Source organism: Asterias rubens, chromosome 3, assembly GCF_902459465.1.
Source record: "Asterias rubens chromosome 3, eAstRub1.3, whole genome shotgun sequence".
In the NCBI taxonomy this organism is placed as follows: Eukaryota; Metazoa; Echinodermata; class Asteroidea; order Forcipulatida; family Asteriidae; genus Asterias; species Asterias rubens.
In genome coordinates, this window is record NC_047064.1 from 20427183 (window position 1) to 20446556 (window position 19374).

The window sequence follows — 19374 nt, forward strand, 5'->3', positions numbered from 1 at the left end:
TGTCTCTTTGTGAATGAAATCCTTTTAAGAAGATGTATTTAATTTTCCATTTTTCATCCTGCTTTTTTTTTTACTACAGATACGTCATATCGAACCTCGTCGCCTTGGTTCTCAGACTGCCATCAGCAATTCCTACAATCCTGGCCGTGCCATCATCACCATCTACCAAAGAAACAACACCGAACAGATACCCACCCCTCCACTCCGATGGGACAGTCATCATGTAACACGAGTCGCCCCCATGCCCAGAATGGAACAGTCTGGTTGTAGTTCCATTGAACCTCACCAGCACCACCACCATCATCGCCACAGCAACATTGCCAATGCCCCAGCGCCTGTACAAATCATTAACAACAATAGACGGCATGTGAAAAGTAAATCCCGGCCACGCTCAACATCGTCGGGAGGCTCCCCACGGGCCGACCAACAGCGGCAGGAGGGGAGGTTACCTCGCCAGATCATACCCCAGCAGGGTGAGAGTAGCAACGGTTTACTAATTGTAAATGATGGAGTTGGTCCCGAGCCACGGCTACGTTCAAACAGTGGAGGTTGTCTACCGGTGGTGATTATGCGACATCACCGGAGTAGACCGTCACGGGGGAATCGCGTGTCGACCGCTTCACAGACATCTCTCGAGGGGACTGATAATAATGCTACCAATGTGAACTCAGCTACTAATGCAGAGAGTATTAATGTAGGAGATAGATTCATCCCGAATATTCCTTGCTCCGTCAGGCAAAATGTTTCCACCGTCGTGTCATCTCAATGTGTTGCCAATTTGTGTAGGGCCGTGAATCAAATCCGAGGAGCGGGCTGTGATAACAGTCGCCCCGCCAACAATAATGAACCCAGTAGGGTATCCGTCAAATCTAAATCAGGTTTAATGGACAGGAAAGCGAGTTCCTCGTCTGGCAGTGTGTCAGGACCCACCACCACCAGTGTGCCTTCTAACACCAAATCAAGCAGCAGTAACGAACGCCTAACTGGTACTAGTAGTAGCCACACGAGTCGGGACTCTGCAATCGGTCGCCGACAGCGACGGCGAAACAGTCGCCACGCCGCCGAACGACGACGAGTTTCCTCATCGACAACGTGTAGTACATCTCCAACGGAAAGCAGCTCGCGATCCAGCACCAGTGGGAGTTTTGGACGCGGGCGACGGGGTCGGAATCGATTTATTTCCACAAGTTCTTCCAGCGATAGCGATGAGGATCATCGGCACCCACCCCCACCGAGGCGAATGATTGCCAGGATGGCCAACGGAGCAATAAAACATGAAATGATGGACCCTACTAATGCTCATGGATCAAGTATAGGGGGTCATCGTGAACAAAAACACAGGAAAAACTCTGGATCTTCGAGTAACACCCCATCCAGGGGTCGACCTAAACACCAAAGGTCAAACACGGAAAAGACTACATCAGCAAGCAGCAGAAGAGCGAATAGTTCAGAACCTCAGACAAGAAATTATGTACCAATGGCGGTAGCTCAAGCTCCTCCTATTGCCAATGAACCTGAATCTTCAATGACTATTACATCATGGGCCGATACGGGAGAACAAATAAACCTGCGCCAGAAACGACCAAATTCTCTCAATCTCCGCCTGAGGCAATCTCATCCCGCCATCCAATCACGGCGCAGTCATCCCACCGCGGTTACTTTTATAGATGAGAGTGATCCGTGGATTCACAGAGACACTGGGAGAACGTATACCTCTGTCGGTGTGCAGAGCATGCCGGAGCAAACACAACCCACTCAACAGTCTATGGATTCGCTGAGAAAGTCCAGAGAATCACCTCTAAGGATTCCGATGCCGATGGACGACCTGCCTCCCGAGATACAAAGTTCAGTCAGTGCACCCACGCCTTCCACAACAGCCCAGGACCCTTTGTCATCAGTGCCTAAACCCAAAGCCAGACCCAAGTCCATGGTGGAACTCAGTCAGGACACCAGTGTCCTCGTGTCGCGTTTCTTGAAACAATCCATCAGCGGGCTGTCGCCGGCAATTAAGACAGTCTTGGAAGACATTCAGAATGTGATCACCACCGATGAGCAGTACCTCACTGAGGCTCTTCAGAGCCATAATATCATCGATGGATACATCGAGAAGGCAAACTCTGCAGAGAAACTCAGCCGCGAGACGTCAACGCGCAAACAAGATCCTGAGCTTCCGGAAAACAAAGACTCGCCTCAAACGCCGAGTCCGCTGCTGAACCCCAAGGACCTTTTGAAACTGAGGCTTGTGGAGGAAAGCGGGATGGAGGAGGGCGTCTTACCGAGTTCAGAGACGAAGTTTGAGCATAGCTGTCCAGATGCAGATCTTATCGGAACTAGTGGGACCAAACATGAGGCCTTGCTTCAGGGATGTCTGGCCAAGAGTTTAGAGAGTGCAAGAGAAACGGTTCTCTAACCCTCAAAATTGTACACAACATTTTAAATAAGAGATTTGAAGGTGACTCCCATGAAGGTTAAATGCAATCTTTCGTTACAATTCTTGCAAAGCAAACAAGTAGTGATTTTTGCTAAATTCAGTTAATAATGCTAAGGCGTTTTCAACAGCAACTATGGGAACTGTTTTTTAAAGGGTCACTTGTGTGCATGTATTATCAATAATTTCTGTTTTGTCTGATGTTTATAAAGTCCCAGAAACTTTCTTGATGACTCGTAAATTGTCTGAAATATATGATGCGACTACAATATCAAATTTTTACAAAACGCCCCAAACAGTGTACACTACTCCTTAACGGGCCTGGAATATTACGGAGTCCGTTGCCTCTGTTGCCTTGGTCTTGGCTCTGGTCCCCTTTTAAAGGCAGTGGACACTATTGGTAATTACTCAAAATAATTATTAGCATAAAACCTCAATTGGTAACAAGTAATGGGGAGAGGTTGGTAGTATAAAACATTGTGAGAATCGGCTCCCTCTGGAGTAACGTAGTTTTTGAGAAATAAGTAATTTTCCTCCAAATTTGATTTTGAGACCTCAGAATTAGATTTTGAGGTCTCGAAATCAAGCATCTGAAAGCACACAAATTCTTGTGACAAGGGTGTTTTTTTTTTCTTTCATCTCGCAACTCCGACAACCAATCGAGCTCAAATTTTCACAGGTTTGTTATTTTATGCATATGTTGAGACACAACATATTTCCACAATAGTGTCCAGTGTCTTTAAAAGTGTCCCATACATGTAGCAGATTAATTTAAACATTGAATTACTTACGTAAAGCCAAGCATTCGCAAAGCATTTAAAAGCTGAAAACAGGGTGCATTATAAAACAAAAATTCCACTCATTATTTCAAGCCAGATATTTTAATAATAATTAGTATATGGAATGGTGTTCTGTTTAAACTAGCGCAAACGCCCCACAGGTCAGCGAAATAAATGGTAAGACACAGTAAGAGGAAGACTCAAGAGTGCTTGCAAAGTCCTTCAGATAACTGCGGACTACTTAACTCACTTTGAAAATAGAGTCGAGGCTTAAATTTCAAAGAAACCTCCGATGGACCAGGGGTCTTCTCTTCCGGCTCAGCAATGCTCTTCTCTTGCAATTTTACTGGACTAGAGATATTTCTTACAAGACTAATTATTATTTTTGAAAGGCACCAACCCCCCCAAAAAATTGACAAAATAGTCTGGTCCCATTTTAGTATAATGAGAACAAACATACAAGGAACTTGACTCAAACAGCAGCATTAATAAAATTGTAAAAGAGCAGTTACAAGTACTTCTTTTTTGCAACTTTTATGTTTTTTGGTTTTTTTTTTCACTCGCTATTAAGAACATTTCTGGCAATGTTTGCTTTTATATTAGTGCTATTTTTGTTATTGTGCAATAGACTTACTTTAATATTTTCATGTGCATTTTTGTCTGTCCGCTTCAGAAGGAAATATTTGCAGCAAAGAAAAGAAATTTGGAACACTTACTGGTCATTAATTGCAGGCGAGATGATTTTTCTAAGTTAACTTTATTTTGTGCGTGTTTAAAAAATATGTCTGCGCAAAAGCTTAGATAAAAATCATGGGTTTAGGCCTTGGGGATAGCTGTCTTTGTGTTATTTTACCATGGTCAACATTGTTTTTCCTTCTACACTATGCATATCTACGTACCCAAGAGTATTTACTAAGGGTTTATTTTGGGTTACTTATTCAGAAAGTATTCAATCATTATTAAACTAATGTGTGGTAAATTATAGTGTCCGTATAGTGTAATCTGTAATTACTCTCCATCAGCGCTCCCAACTCTCCTTGATTCTGCAGGAAGTTCCCTGAAAATAGACCAATCTGTCCATGTTCTGGTAAACAAATTTGAAAATCTCCCTGATTAGGGAAACTGTGTCCCTACTAGTATGTTATGTTTGATGTAAAAACATGTCTCCCGGAGTGTTGTACAAAATCTCCCTGATTGCAAGATACAAATAGTGGCAATTCTTCTTCCTTTAACGGCAGTGGACACTGTTGGTAATTATCAAAGACTAGCCTTCACAGTTGGTGTATCTCAACATATGCTTAAAATAACAAACCTGTGACAATTTGAGCTCAATCGGGCATCGAAGTTGCGAGATAATAATGAAAGAAAAATAACCCTTGTCACAAGAAGTTGTGTGTGTTTAGATGGTTGATTTCGAGACCTCAAGTTCTAAATCTGAGGTCTCAAAATCAAATTCGTGGAAAATTACTTCTTTCTCGAAAACTATGGCACTTCAGAGGGAGTCGTTTCTAACAATGTTTTAAACCATCAACCTCTCCCCATTACTTGTCACCAAGAAAGGTTTTATGCTAATAATTTTTTTGAGTAATTACCAATAGTGTCCACTGCCTTTAAGAATAATTTTTCCCGATAAAACGTCTCTGACTAGCTTTTCCAGTATTTGATCATGGACAATAATGAAATACTCCTCTTAGGTTTTTACCCTCCAAGCAGGACTGAGCTCTCAAAAAGTAGGTGATGTTTGGATTGCGTTTTATTTTGATACTTTTCAACTACAGTGTTTTGTATTTGCAGTGATATTAATCATTTGTGTGTGTTGTCGGCCATTGTGGGAATATATTCCCAATTAGTAATTCCTTAAAAATATTGTCTTCAATAAGCCACCAAGTGGACGAAGGAAACCATTTAAAGTTGACCAAAATGTGATATGCAATGATTTTTTGTTTTTGTATACAAGTAATCCAATGCACTGGTCTTTATATGGACTATGGATATTCCTAGTTATATATAGCATTATGCTCTAGTCTAAACGATCAAATTTGTTGAAGGAATTATTCCATGGTCAGATAATATTTTGAACGTGGAATTGTAAAGTTATATATTTTATCAAAAGTGTGTCTAGTAATGAACGTGGAGAGCTGACGACCTTATTGTTCATAAACAATGTATATTATACATGAATGCAAGAAATTGCGTGTGCGTTAAGCATCATGCGCAGTCTCCATGCTGAACCTTTTCCCAAAACTTTAGAAATCGCAAAAGATCCAACAAGTTTTTGCAAAAACAAACTCCGTTTGGAACTACTTCAATCAGTTGATGAAATAAACGGTGTCAAGTTAAAGGTTTCAAGAATAACTTTCTCAGAACTATTCATTTAATTTACATTTGTAATTTCCAACAATTTGTAATCTTTGAAGAAAGTTACAATCAGTATTGGATTGAGAAAGATTTGTTCATTCCATTTATTGGGTTTCTAATAAGTTGTATGCAGCAACCAAAAATACAAATATTGTACTTGTTTGCTTTTTTTAATTGAATGATTGCAAAATGATGAATTTGGTCAGAACATCTGTTTTAAAGGCTGTGGACATTATTGGTAATTACTCAAAATAATTATGAGCCTAAAATCTTAATTGGTAAAGAGTAATTGGGAGAGGTTGATAGTATAAAACATTGTTAGAAACGGCTCCCTCTGAAGTGACATAGTTTTTGAGAAAGAAGTAATTTTCCACGAAATTTATTTTGAGACCTCATAGTTAGAATTTGAGGTCTCGAAATCAAGCATCTGAAAGCACACAACTTCGTGCGACAAGGGTATTTTTTCTTTCATTCTTATCTCGCAAGTTCGATGACCGATTGAGCTCAAATTTTCACAGGTTTGTTATTTTATGTATATGTTGAGAAACACCAACTGTGAAGGCTCGTCTTTGACAATTACCAATAGTGTACACTGCCTTTAAGGTTTGTAGCTAAGGTCAACCCCACCAAACCATATGGTCTTCGGCATTGTCTTTGACTGCCAGTATCGTACGTCTTCTCTTCCAAACTTCCAACATTGAATACTGTAGCATGAATGAAAGTACGATGGGCATGACTTTGTAAATTATTATTATAAAAAAAGGAAAATCATTTGGAATAAATATAATGTGTTTTCTTTCCTGTTGAAATGGTGCATGCTTGATATCATAAAGCAAAGTGAAGAATGTAACTTAATAAAGGATTATACACGATGAACAAGAAATCAAACTATATGGTGATTATTTCTTGATTTGTTTTATGGTGTCATAGTTCAAGTGTTATAGGTCAAGTGTCATAGGTCAAGTGTCATAGGTCAAGTGTCATAGGTCAAGTGATGAACATGGCATCGGTAGTGTCTCCTGCATCCAATTTTAAAGCATAATATAGAATCGTAGAATTTTGGTTGAGAATCAAAAACAAATTTACAATTATCTGCACAAATTGTTCCTTTAAGACAAGTGTTGTGTGATTAGAATTGGTGTAAATAGAATCTGAAGTAATTTTAGTGCGTAAAAACAAATCTTTAAATTCAGAAAAAAAAATTGTAAAAATCATAAGGGGTAAGCCAAGTCAAGCATTTTTATCAAAATTTTGGTCAATTTTCAAGATGCGATTTCATGTTCTAAAAAGATGCAGTAGGCTCTACCGACGCCTTTTTATATAACTTGGCCTAGAATTCAAGCTTTATTTTGAGAAATATTGATAGTTGAAAAGTAGGTAAAAAATGAAAAAATGTTCCAAGGGGTAAGTCAAGCATTTTCATCAAATTTTTGTAAATTTTCAAGATGCGATTTTATGTTCTAAAATGATGCAGTAGGCTCTACCGATGCCTTTTTATATAACTTGACCTAGAATTCAAGCTTTATTTTGAGAAATATTGATAGTTGAAAAATTAGCAAAAATTGAAAAAATTATAAGGGGCAAGTCCAGCATTTTTATCAAATTTTGGTCAATTTTCAAGATGCGATTTTATGTTCTCAAATGATGCAGTAGGCTCTACTGATATAACTTGGCCTAGAATTTAAGCTTTATTTTGAGAAAAATTGATAGTTGAAAAGTAGGTAAAAATTGAAAAAATCATAAGGGGTAAGTCCAGCATTTTTATCAAATTTTGGTAAATTTTCAAGATGCATTGTTATGTTCTAAAATGATGTGGTAAGCTTTACTGATGCCTTATTATATAACTTGGCCTAGAATTCAAGTTTCATTTTGACAAATATTGATTGTTGAAAAATATGCGCAAAATAAAAAAAAAATCATAAGGGGTAAGTCCAGCATTTTTTTCCAAATTTTGGTCAATTTTCAAGATGCGATTTTATATTGTAAAATGATGCGGTAAGCTTTACTGATGCCTTTTTATACAACTTGGCCTATAACTTAAGCTTTATTTTGAAAAACATTGATAGTTGAAAAATTTGCAAAAGTTGAAAAAATCATAAGGGGCAAGTTCAGCATTTTGTTCAAATTTTTGTCAATTTTCAAGATGCGATTTTATCTTCTAAAATGATGCAGTAGGCTCTATTGATATAACTTGGAACTTGATCCATGCGAAGGTCTTGAAACCAAGACTACAGTCCCACAGGCCATAGAGCATATCAAGTGATTGTGATATTGTACTCTTTCAAACCCTACAAACAATCTGAAGAATCAAGATTTCTTGGTAATATTAGTTTATTTATTTATTATTCTTCCACTTTGAATGACTTTATACACGACTAATAAAGGCAGCCTCCAAAAAAATAATAAAGAATGGAAAATGAAATTCACTTGAAGAAGTTCTGATGGCATCATTTTGCCTTATTTGTCGGATCGTTAAAAAGAGTTATCTACTTCTTTACTCATCAAAGATTAAATATTTATACAGAATAATATTACAATGTACATGCTATAGTGGAATAAAGCATACTAGTTTTTGAAAAAGCAGAAAGAAGTCTGGGAAAAGACACTAATATTCTAAGAAGAATACCAAAGTATTGTATAGATTACAAGTTTCGTTAATAGTGTACATTGTTGTGTGCCAGCAGCCAATTTCACACACACGCTAGGATTAATCATATCTCGAGTTAGGGCAAGTAATGAAGTCCGAAGCAATGGTTCTGCTGATTCTGCTTTTAGTCAACAAAGCCCAGCCGAGACAATTATTACCAGAGTAGTAGAACTCAAGACAAGCAACTATAGAGGGCGCTAGACCCCAAGCCACTCAGAGTAGGTCCATGTGCTCATTGTCCAAACCAATGAATGGGCCTACAACACAGAAAGTACTGAGCTTAGTTGTCCATGTCTGGTGTGTACGCCCTCTATGTCAGCTGTGGACATAGAGTATCAATACCATGTGACATGCAACTATAGAGGGCGCTAAACCCCAAGCCACTCAGAGTAGGTCCATGTGCTCATTGTCCAAACCAATGAATGGGCCTACAACACAGAAAGTACTGAGCTTAGTTGTCCATGTCTGGTGTGTACGCCCTCTATGTCAGCTGTGGACATAGAGTATCAATACCATGTGACATGCATGTATGAAAAAAAAAAACCAGTTTAGCCAATGGGAAAGCTGAAATTTGGCACACAGCTCAAACAGCAGCGTGCCTTTTTTTCCCTCAAAGCAAATACTGTCCAGAATGCAACGATTGGACAGGTTCTACACAAGGTTAAAAACACACACATTTCATAGAGCTGCATTAAAAGTAGCTCAGCAATTGGCCCCGGGTGCTGCTTACCACCGAATTCTGCACTTACCACTCCCTGGAAAGTGTGGAATTCTAAGGGTTGATAATGTAAGCGCAGATTCTTGCAGTAAGTAGTGCTATAACTTGGGCCAAGGACGACAACAACACACTAGATCTATACAAGGGATCACTGGTAACCACTTACTGTGAGTAGTATGAACTAGAAATGTACAGGGGTACCAGTCAAGAAACTCTGTTAAACTAAAAAAAAAAGGCAGATTAATATAAATTAAAAAGCACCATCGAATGAGTGCATAGTGAATCAACGCCGTCAATTACAAATCCACATGTTTACCCGTTCATCACCATGGTAACTGATGAAACAAAAAGGTTATTTTTACAAATAAGGTTAAAGGCACTGGACCGTATTGGTAATTGCTCAAAATAATTGTTAGCATAAAAACTTGCTTGGTAACAAGCAATGGAAAGCTGTTGATAGAACAAAACATTGTGAGAAACGGCTCCCTCTGAAGTAAGGTAGTTTTTAAGAAAGAGGAAGTAGTTTTTCACAAATTCGATTTTGAGACCTCAGAATTAGATTATGAGGTCCCGAAATAAAGCATCTGAAAGCACACAACTTCGTGTGACAAGGGTGTTTTTTCTTCCATTATTATCTCACAACTTCGATGACCAATTGAGTTTAAATTTTCACAGGTTTGTTTTTTTATGCATATGCTGAGATTCACAAAGTGAGAAGACTGGTCTTTGACAATTACCAATAGTGTCCAGTGTCTTTAAACAATTTCCAAATATACACCATTACTCTTAGATACAAGGGAATTCTAATCTCTAGGGAAAGTTTTCCAAAACTTTTGATTGTTCATTCGTTTGGTATACAGCTTAACTCTCTGGTTACATGAATTAAATAGCAAGAAGGAAGTATACTTGAATAACCTTAAATGTGTCTTATTTGGCGGTTGGGTCTTTTATAAAGACCACAGAACCCAATTGTTGTGCGTATTCTTACTTGCCTACACATGTTGAACAAAAGGACATACAAATATGTACATGTACTTTGCAATTTTTGATGGTTAAGTTTGGTTTCAATCAAGAAATATCAAAATTACTGGATACAAAGCAGGTGAGAAATACTTTTCTTTAAACCTATTTCGTTAAGGAGTACATGTTTATTTTTTAGAAGAAACGAAAAACCGCACACACATACACTTCTGGAACTGAACCCTTACAAAAACATTACAGCTACGGTCTTAATTTTATCATATTGGTGTAGTAAATTTAAGATGGTACAACATCAGTTTCGAGATGAGTACAGTAAATTCAAATTGTCAAGAAAAATACCACACAAAAACACTTATTAGGTGCCAACTTTGTTTGTGATAAAGATTAAAAGTGTCACCACCAGGATTCGAACCCACATCCCAATGAACCACCAGAACTCGAGTCTGATGCTCCTATCTGCTTGGCCACGACACCCCCACAATCAATCAAAACCTTTCCATCTTATTGTTAAAAGAGCTTAAAGAAATCTCCCTGAGACTGACACAATCGGTGCGTTTGATTAGCTTCCCGGGTCGACCTCAATCTGCCCCGTACATTGAAATGGCTTTGACGTTATTCCAGGGGCTCACCCGGGTCAGCCCTAGGTGCCTTGCTTGTGGAACAGGTCACCTTGGGGCTGGCTCAAGTGCGTGACGTCACCACGAGAGGGTGAGTGATCGTTCAATTAACCCTTGTCAGGGGCTCACCCGTGTGAGCACTGCAGGGTCGACACAGGGAAGCTAATCGAACGCACCCTATATATCTCAAGATTTGGGTTTGTGTCAAATTTATTAGTTTTTTTTCTTTTTTAATACGGTATAACTTTGGTTAAGAGAGTGTCATTTCATTCACTTCCTCCACTTTTTTTTTTACAAGAATAGAGTAAAACTTATACCATGGAAAAACAATATGAAATAAAAACGGGGAAAAAGAGTGACAAAACATTTCAATGTAGAAACAGGAGGGAGAAAGGGGGGGGGGAAGGGCAATACATTTTGATTTTTAAAGGTTTTTAAACCAACAATTACTATCCATGAAAAATATTAATACTAAAAACGAAAACAAACAAAAAGACAAATTCTCAAAATTTGTTTGCTGTATATTTTTTTTTATTCTAGCCCGACATGGACGCCAATAGCTAAAGAGTAAGAAATAAACATAATTGGTTACAAAGACTAGCCCTAAAACCCCTCCCTTTAAAAAAAACAAAAAAAAAAACAAAAAAAAAAAACACGATAACAAAAAAGCTTTAAAAATACAAAGGCGCACCTTTTATTGCTGTGACACATGATGTAGACAGGCTTGGAATCACAGTAGAACGCAGTTATCGTCTTTCTTTTGCGTTCCCCTTTCGTTCTTCTCAATAATTTGGAGAACAGTCTTGAAGATATCCACTACGCTCTGAAATGGATTACAAAACAGACAGACAAAATGATGTTAAAGGCAGTGGACACTGATGGTAATTACTCAAAATAATTGTAAGCATACAAAAATACTTGGTAACAAGCAATGGAGAGCTGTTGATGACTTAAAACATTGTGAGAAACGTATCCCTCTGTAGTAATGTAGATTTCGATCACTTTTTCGAAATGTCCACAGATTAACGATAAACTAACAGGGTTTGAAGATAATGATAGTAGAAATCTTCTCTTCAATTATTACTAACTGAGGTGCAAGAGTTTTTGAGAAATGAGTTAAACAAGTTTAATACGTTTTTACATGCTAAAACTGAGACAAAAATTATTTTTGTGACATGGTTTTACTCATTTCTCAAAAACTACAGCACCTCAGTAAGTAATATTTTAAAGGATTTACAGAATTGGTTTTGCTAACAAAACAGTTGCTGGCAGTGTAAGCACTCTATGTAATCCATTACATACAAAAACTGACAAACCTGTAGAAGTTTGAGATCGATCGGCCATCTGGGTCACGGGAAAATAGTGAAAAACCGATTACACACTTTGCATGAAATCGATGGACGAAAAAAAAAAAAAAAAAAAAAAACGCTCACTGAGCGATATACCCCAAACGCGTAATTAGATTATTTATTTCTCACCAAATATGACATTTCAGTCATAAATATTTCAAGGGATGTTTTCTACTATCATCATTCTTAGACCGTGCAAGTCCGAAGTAAATCTGTGATCTTGACAATTTGTTTTCTTATCAATTCTGTAACGTTCCTTTAAGGGAAGCAGTCTACTATCATTATCTTCAAATTGTGTAAGTTTAATGTCAATCTGTGGACATTGTGGTTTTTTTTTTTGAAAAAAGTACATACACCCTTTAACTGGTTAAAAACAATGCCTCAAAAGGGAATCCAAGAATTATTTTATGTAGATTATACGTTTTTGCACTGACAACAATAAGGACAGCCTTCTTTCTGTCAGGATGGGTGAAAACACAAACAAATCCCTGGTGTCCGATACCAAGTTTGAACTGTAGCGCAGGCCTGTAGCCTTCGTTTTTGAATGGGCAAGGGCACCAAGGTATGTTCTCCTTGGTAAAGGGCACCCTATGAGGAAATTGTAAATTTCTACTGGAACACAACAAGGGCACCAAGGCAATGACCTGGTGGCATGGAGGCAATCGCCCTTCGTCGCCTCCTTGAAGTATCAGGCCTTGACTTCACTAACATTGCGGAGTCTCACCTCGTTTTGTTTAGCTGATGATTCTATAAAGTCTGCGTTCCAAGACTGTGCAAGCTCCTTCCCTTCCGCTGTTGAAATAACTCTGAAAAAAATAATAACAAAATACAACATTAATTGATCACAGCAGGGGGTAATTTATACAAATTTAGTGTTTTACCCTTTCACCGATGTGCAACAAGTCAGTGTACAAATCACCTACCCCGACTCCTACAGTCCTTATAAATCAATAGGCAAATCACAATTTTGTTCCTTCATTTTTCATCTGTTTCTTTTTTTCATTGTAAAAGTCAAGCGAGGGCACTCTTTTCACTGGCCAGCAAGTTCTGGTGGGTGACTGCAGTCGAATGAGCCTAAACATCTGACATCACACTTTGAGGCTAGTGAATTACAGAGATCTGCTATTATCCCATGTACATAATCATGTTTGACCTCGCATCATTTGACTAGATTTGTAGATGTCATTTGACAGCAGCATGGTTTAGAGTTAAGCCAGCTAGTACAATTGGATCAACCTAGGTCGGTAGGAACACAGTCTGATCCTTTTTGGCGTTTTGACAATCAGTATTCGTTATCGCTTTTGAAGATGGGAACCTGACTAATTTAAAATTGATTACTGAGTAAGGCTTTGAAGTATAGCAGAGCCAAAATTGACATCATTGAAATAACAACAATTGTGGCTTCTTTCTGTTCTTCGTAAATGTTTTCTGCGGTGGTAGAATATTTAGCAAGACAAGTTCTCAAAAGAACATAATCTACCCAGCAGGTAGATACACACATGGTGTTACCGGCAACATTATACATTGATACCTCATCATGCAATGCCTCAAATCCCATGTATTATTAAAACCAATAGTTGAAATCGAAACTAGTGAATCAGGAATAAAGACGTCATTTTCTTAATGGGCCAGCTCTAAGAAACCACACCCACACACATTTTCATCAAACTAAGAGACTAAGTGTTGATCGTCTGGACTGGGTGGCTAAGGGGGGACTGGGTGACTAGACGCCTAGATGATGGATGCGGCCCAAATTAATGATGATAGATCATAGATGATAGAGTACTTTTCCTTAAAAAAATAAACAAAATCTCTTGAGAATTGCGGGTGTCTAAAGTGGCTCCTCCTTGCCCTTTTTTTTTTAAAAGAAATCTTTGTAAAAATAAATAAATAAATAAATCAGTAGAACGAACCTCTCCATATGTAGATCTTTCTTGTTTCCGACTAGAACCACTGGAACACTGTGGAGAAGAAAATGACAAATTATTCAAAACAAAATGTCAACCCATGATGATATCTTTTAAACGACTTTGCCTTGACGTCAACAAGCCGCCTTCTTAGAGGTAAACCGATGACGAAATAATGCAAACGCACTGATGAGTGTACGTGCATCGCACAGGATTGGCCAATGAATAATAAACTGTCTTTTGACCTTCCAGGCAAAAGCACCCGACTCAGAAGACGTCATGTGCGAAAGGACACTCGTACCAATCTAGTAATTGAACTTTATGGATACACTTTCACGTGGGATCTTTCCAGACCTAAAACCTCTTCAGTGTGATTAATTATCCCTGACCATTCAAACACGGAAGGCCCATTTCTGTACTTGCTGTGACAACCTTGTTTATTTATTTGTCAATATCACCAGTGTGGCATGGCCAAGAAGGTGAAGGGGTTTGCCCAAGTGTTTTCTTGTTGTTTTTTTATAGATTTGTGCGTGGTGCGTACACAAGGTGCGCATTTGTATCCTTGTGTTTTGGTGACGTTGCCCTGGTTTACTATAGTCTTCAAGGACACCAGCACCATGCGCTTAGAAACAAAGTATTAAACGCTGTAACAATATATTTTTATTATTATTTAAAAATATTCAATTGTTTGACTTCACTGATGGCGACCAATGAAAATGGGTGTACATGTATCCATGGCAACATATGGAGCTTCACTTACTTTACATTTCCGGTTGTGTCGAGTAACTTCTCATATATGATTTTTACAACATCAAAACTGTTAGGGCAAAAAAGAAAAAAGTTATTTAAAATAAGTTCATTAATGTTGTACTCAATACTCAAAAAAAGGAAAATACTTTTTGTATCGATAACATCTTTCAGCATTAAGTTAAAATAGAAAATCCTCTCTCCATATTTCTTCATCTTCCGTGTGGACTTTTCTCTTTACTTTTAATTTTTAACTCCATGTTGTGTTAATATGAATGCTATCAGAACTTCTATATTGTTATTGTTCATCATTGTAGGGTGTCGTGGCCGAGTGGATATAAGTACCGAACTCAAGCTCTGGTGCTTCTGTTCAACAGAGTGTGGGTTTGAATCCCGGTCGTGACACTTGTGTCCCTGAGCAAGACACTTAACTATAATTGCTTCTCTCCACCCATCTATAGGTAAATGGGTACCGGTGAGGGCAGAGATGGTTCTCAGCCCTGATACTTCACGACGGCAAAGACGGCGTTGCCCCTACCGATTGCCGCAATGCCCTTCTAAAACCCAATTTTTCACGGCAATGATTGCCGTGCCCTTTTCTCATCATTGCCGCCGTACCCTTCCTCCCGAAAACAAATTATATTCAACGTTGTCAAAGTTCGAAAATAAGCCAAAAAGTCCCGCTGTCTGTGTAAGTTTCACGCAACGAAATAGACCCCAATTTCACGCACGTAAGGCACAACAGCAGATTTCAGGCCCGTTAGTCGTTGTTCTTTGCGTGCGACAAAAAAATACTTGAAACATCGAACGCTAGAGGCATTTCGGAACAGAGCGATAGCGTGAGATTAAACGCCCTCTAGTGGTAAAATTCGCGAACCAACGCTAAACGCCTTGATAAAAAGACTCGACGTGTCTTTGCATGCTGGGATAGTGGTTTTCCCCATGCTTGGTACATTGATGTACCATCATGTACAGCATAGGCGTCGCGCACCGCATGCATTTATTCTGTCAACATCGTGTCAAAATGGAGCAGTTACGTGGGAATTTTAGCGTCTCTACGAAAAACTACACAACATGCATGACCAATAGTAGGATTACGTATGAACAAAAATTATTTATTGTGTATTGTAAGTAGTTGTAGTTCTTTATTTTGTTGAATTAGATGAATGCTTTCTTTTTTCATTGGGTAACAGTTAGAAAATGGAACAATTGGAAGAACTATTTTTTACAGGCATTCTCGGAGGTTTTTTTTCAAACTGCCGTCGTGCCCTTCGCAACTTTTTATGATTGCCGTGATGCCCTTCCAAATTTTTGAAAATTGCCTTGGTGCCCTAAATTTTTACAAAAAGTCAAGGCAAAACTGCCGTGCCCCTTAAAAGCCGAAGTATCAGGGCTGGGTTCTTGTGATTGATTTAGCTTAGTGTGCTACATATTTGGCAGCACAGGCTGTATACTCCCCAGGGAGCTGAGATGGTCTAAGGAATGAAAAGGCCCAGTGATCAGGGTTATAATGTTGGAAGCGCTTTGAGAAGCCCTCGGGTGTGGCCAAAAAGATGTATCTACAAAACCCTTTTATTCAGACCTTGCTTCATCTTTTCCTTCAACGATTACCTTTTCTGTGACGTCACAGTGTAGACCAGGACATATCCATGTATCGTGACAGTGAGGGATTGTGGGAAGATGGAATACTCATCGTGACCAGCCGTGTCTACTATCTTCAGCTTGAACTCTTGATTTCCAAGTCTTAACATCTTTTCAAATGCTTTAGGAAAAACAAACAACAAAACAAAGCCGTTAATCTTCATGACCATTCCATATCATTATCAACATCCACTGTGGTTGAAATGACATAAGTAGATAAACTATGCCAGCATGCAATAGGTATCATGTGGTGAATGTATACACAGTTTAAAGTCAATCCATCCCAATTTATGACCACTACATGTCATGCACTGTGGTTTTTATTGACAAATTAGATAATCTATACCAGCCTGCAATGTTGTACAATGTGAAGGCATGTACACAGTTTAAAGTCAACCCTCCTACTGTCTGACCATTCAATTTTATCAACTGTGGTTTTATATGATAGATGCACTATGCCAGCCTGCAATAAGATATCATTTGGTGATTACATAGTTCAAAGTCAACTCTCTTACTGTCTGACCATTCAATATCATCCATTGTTGTTTTGAATGATACACAATTTACAATTACACAATGTATGCCAGTGTAATGTGTTATAAATATTATGATATGCATTACATAGTTACCATGGTTACACATATGTAAATAGGATGGTTCTGTTCACAGTTGTGCCACCATTGACCATAACATTCTGTTAGCACTCAATCAAATTGCAGGCCTGGAGGTTCATCTTGGAAAGGGCAAGGCCGCTTTCATTTTGCAACTACACGTAGGGCACTTCCATTGGGAAATCTAAAAGTCATTGGGAGACTTTTTGAAGGGGCACCAAGGCCAAGACCAGGGGCAACAAAGGCTATATGGCTTTCCTGACCTGCGTGGTGGGCCATATTTTTGACCGCGTGAGGGCGCTCTCAATCACTTCCGGGGGTATATTAATTCATACCCAAAACAGTTATTACAGACTGGAAGTGGAACACATACAACACAGACATCTAATCAATCACGGACACAAATATTTCGCCGCCAACAATACAAATTGCCCAGTCTGTCATTGAACCATCTGATTTGCCCGTAACCTCGGTGTTATTATGGATTCATCATTGTGCATGAGTAGACATTGTGATAATGTTTGCAAAGGAGCTCTCATGGCTATTAGGAAAATATCACAAATTCGCCGCTACCTGGATGAAGCAACTACTCTTCGTCTTGTTCATGCCTTCGTCACTACTAGACTTGATTCCTGCAATTCACTTCTGTATGGACTCCCAGATAAAGATCTTGCTAAAATTCAACGTGTACAGAACACTGCTGCTTGCCTCGTTTCTTGTCTGCCTCGTTCTCACCATATTACACCTGTACTAATGCAATTGCATTGGCTCCCAGTTAAGTTTCGAACAGTTTACAAAATTCTTCTGTTAACTTTCAAGGCTCAAACAAGTCAATCTCCTGCTTATTTATCTGAACTTGTTCATCATTATTCCCCTACTCGGACTTTACGATCATCTCAACAGTCATTGCTTTCTGCTACTAGAGCTTCTTCCATTTTTTATGGCCACAGATCTTTTTCTTACGCCGCACCGTTTATTTAGAATCGTCTTCCTGTGCATATTCGCCAAGCTAATACTTTACAATGTTTTAAGTCCTTGTTGAAAACTCATTTGTTTAAAGCTTCTTTTTTGTAATTTGCCTATTTGTATCTTGTATCTTTCTCTAATTGTTTATTTTATTGTTTCTTTAATGCGCTTAGAGGCTTTTGCATTAGGCGCTTTACAAATGTCTTATTATTAATAAGACATTTCAAGGAGCCGTTATAATCCACCTCTAAAGCAACTTAAAACTATCTGTGCAGGACAAATCGCGTTTACCCCGGAAGTGATAAACATACTCTTTAGTGCGCCCTCACGCGGCGAAAAATACGGCGCATTCCAGGCCTGAAATCGCTGTTGATGATGGGATTACATGAGGGCTGGAATGTGAGCTATTATTACTTAGTCACTTACTGTTTTCAATGGTAGGGTCGTAGGCATCCACAAACTGGTTCTCAACAAATTGAATTGTCAGCGATGATTTGCCTGAAGAAAGAGACAAGATAAAGACATTTTAATAAAACAAAATTTCATTTTTATTCCAGACTGTATGCCTATGTTAGAAAGTTCTTGTACCTGGAGGGGCTAGCTTGCCGGGGCGACTTTGCAGGGGCCGACTTTGTTTGGGGCAACTTTGCCGGGGGCAAGATGACTGACATTTGTTTTGAACTTTTACATGTTTACAATTACATGTTTACAAAATTTAGACATTTGACTTTTCAGAAGTTGTTTGTCGTAATAAAACATGAAGCTTTAAAACTAAAGTCAAACCATTACAGATTTCTACATACCTAATTTATTTTTAATTAGCAAATATTTGGCCTATTTATTTTTCAATTTCTGAATGAAACTTTCAAATACATTGAAAGTGAAAACGTGTACTGGTAGGCCTGATTTTGTTTATTTACTTTTTGACTTAATCAAGACTTAAGTAATAAGTTTTATTAACTAAATTATTGTCTTCATCCATTAAAAATTTCATTGTAAAATTTGTATTAATTTAAATAAAAAGATGGTTCACTATTTGTATAAGAATAAGATGCTTTGCTGACCATATAACTTTGCTTTAATTCAGATTCATAGTCAAATTTGGAATGAATTAGTTATGAATAGGTCGAGTTGTAAACTAGTCCTCACCAGTCACAATGGGTGAATTCCGATGTTTACGACGTGGATGCATGGGGGAGCTGATCGATCTCAAAAACTGAAGACCGAGCAAATTTTTCAAGTTCTCTATAAAAACAAAAAGAAACTTAAAACTTACCAACAGATCTGAACCCCATGACAGCTATACACCGATCTTTAGGAGGTGGGGCCATTTTGAAAGTGAATATTTACTTTGGCAAGGTATAAAGAAAGCAGGACGGCGTGAAGAATGGTCGACGGGTTGTTAGAATTTTCCGGTTTTTCGTGCGACAAAACTGAAACTCTTCTAATTGTCTGGGACCCAGTAGTCAAAATGTGCGGTGATCGATTAGTCATCGCCACCTGTCCATTGATATCACTCACCGGTACCAGTCTAGACATAAATTTCAACCTCGTGTATCCACATTTCGTTAGAGTACGCGAGTACGCTTGCTTAGCGCTGAGAACGATCACAGATCACAATCAAC

At 38.4% G+C, this 19374-nt stretch overlaps 2 protein-coding genes across 2 annotated transcripts in view; one reads left to right on the plus strand and one right to left on the minus strand.

Annotated features, from left to right (window-relative positions):
* LOC117288477 (serine/arginine repetitive matrix protein 2-like) overlaps positions 1–2876 on the plus strand; it is a 50778-nt gene extending 47902 nt beyond the window's left edge. Inside the window, exon 5 of the mRNA XM_033769354.1 lies at positions 80–2876. Coding sequence (XP_033625245.1) covers positions 80–2410 — 2331 coding nt within the window. The 3' untranslated portion in view covers positions 2411–2876. The remainder of the gene's footprint in view (positions 1–79) is intronic.
* A 7884-nt stretch (positions 2877–10760) lies between these two features.
* LOC117288564 (GTP-binding protein Rheb-like) lies at positions 10761–19207 on the minus strand. Its single transcript, XM_033769471.1, has 7 exons — positions 19026–19207; positions 18176–18247; positions 16143–16293; positions 14545–14601; positions 13791–13838; positions 12602–12683; positions 10761–11351 (listed from the first exon to the last, which is right to left on the minus strand). Exons 1-7 carry the CDS (start codon positions 19078–19080, stop codon positions 11259–11261), a joined length of 558 nt encoding a protein of 185 aa, XP_033625362.1. The 5' UTR covers positions 19081–19207; the 3' UTR covers positions 10761–11258.
* Positions 19208–19374: the final 167 nt, after the last annotated feature.

Excerpts from the sequence above, each read along its gene's own strand:
- LOC117288564 (XM_033769471.1), bottom strand. The coding sequence starts at position 19,080 with ATGGCCCCACCTCCTAAAGATCGGTGTATAGCTGTCATGGGGTTCAGA. Across the intron at positions 14,602-16,142 it reads ACTGTGACGTCACAGAAAAG|TTTTGATGTTGTAAAAATCA; the intron begins GTAATCGTTGAA and ends TTGCCCTAACAG. Across the intron at positions 13,839-14,544 it reads GACACAACCGGAAATGTAAA|TGTTCCAGTGGTTCTAGTCG; the intron begins GTAAGTGAAGCT and ends TCTTCTCCACAG.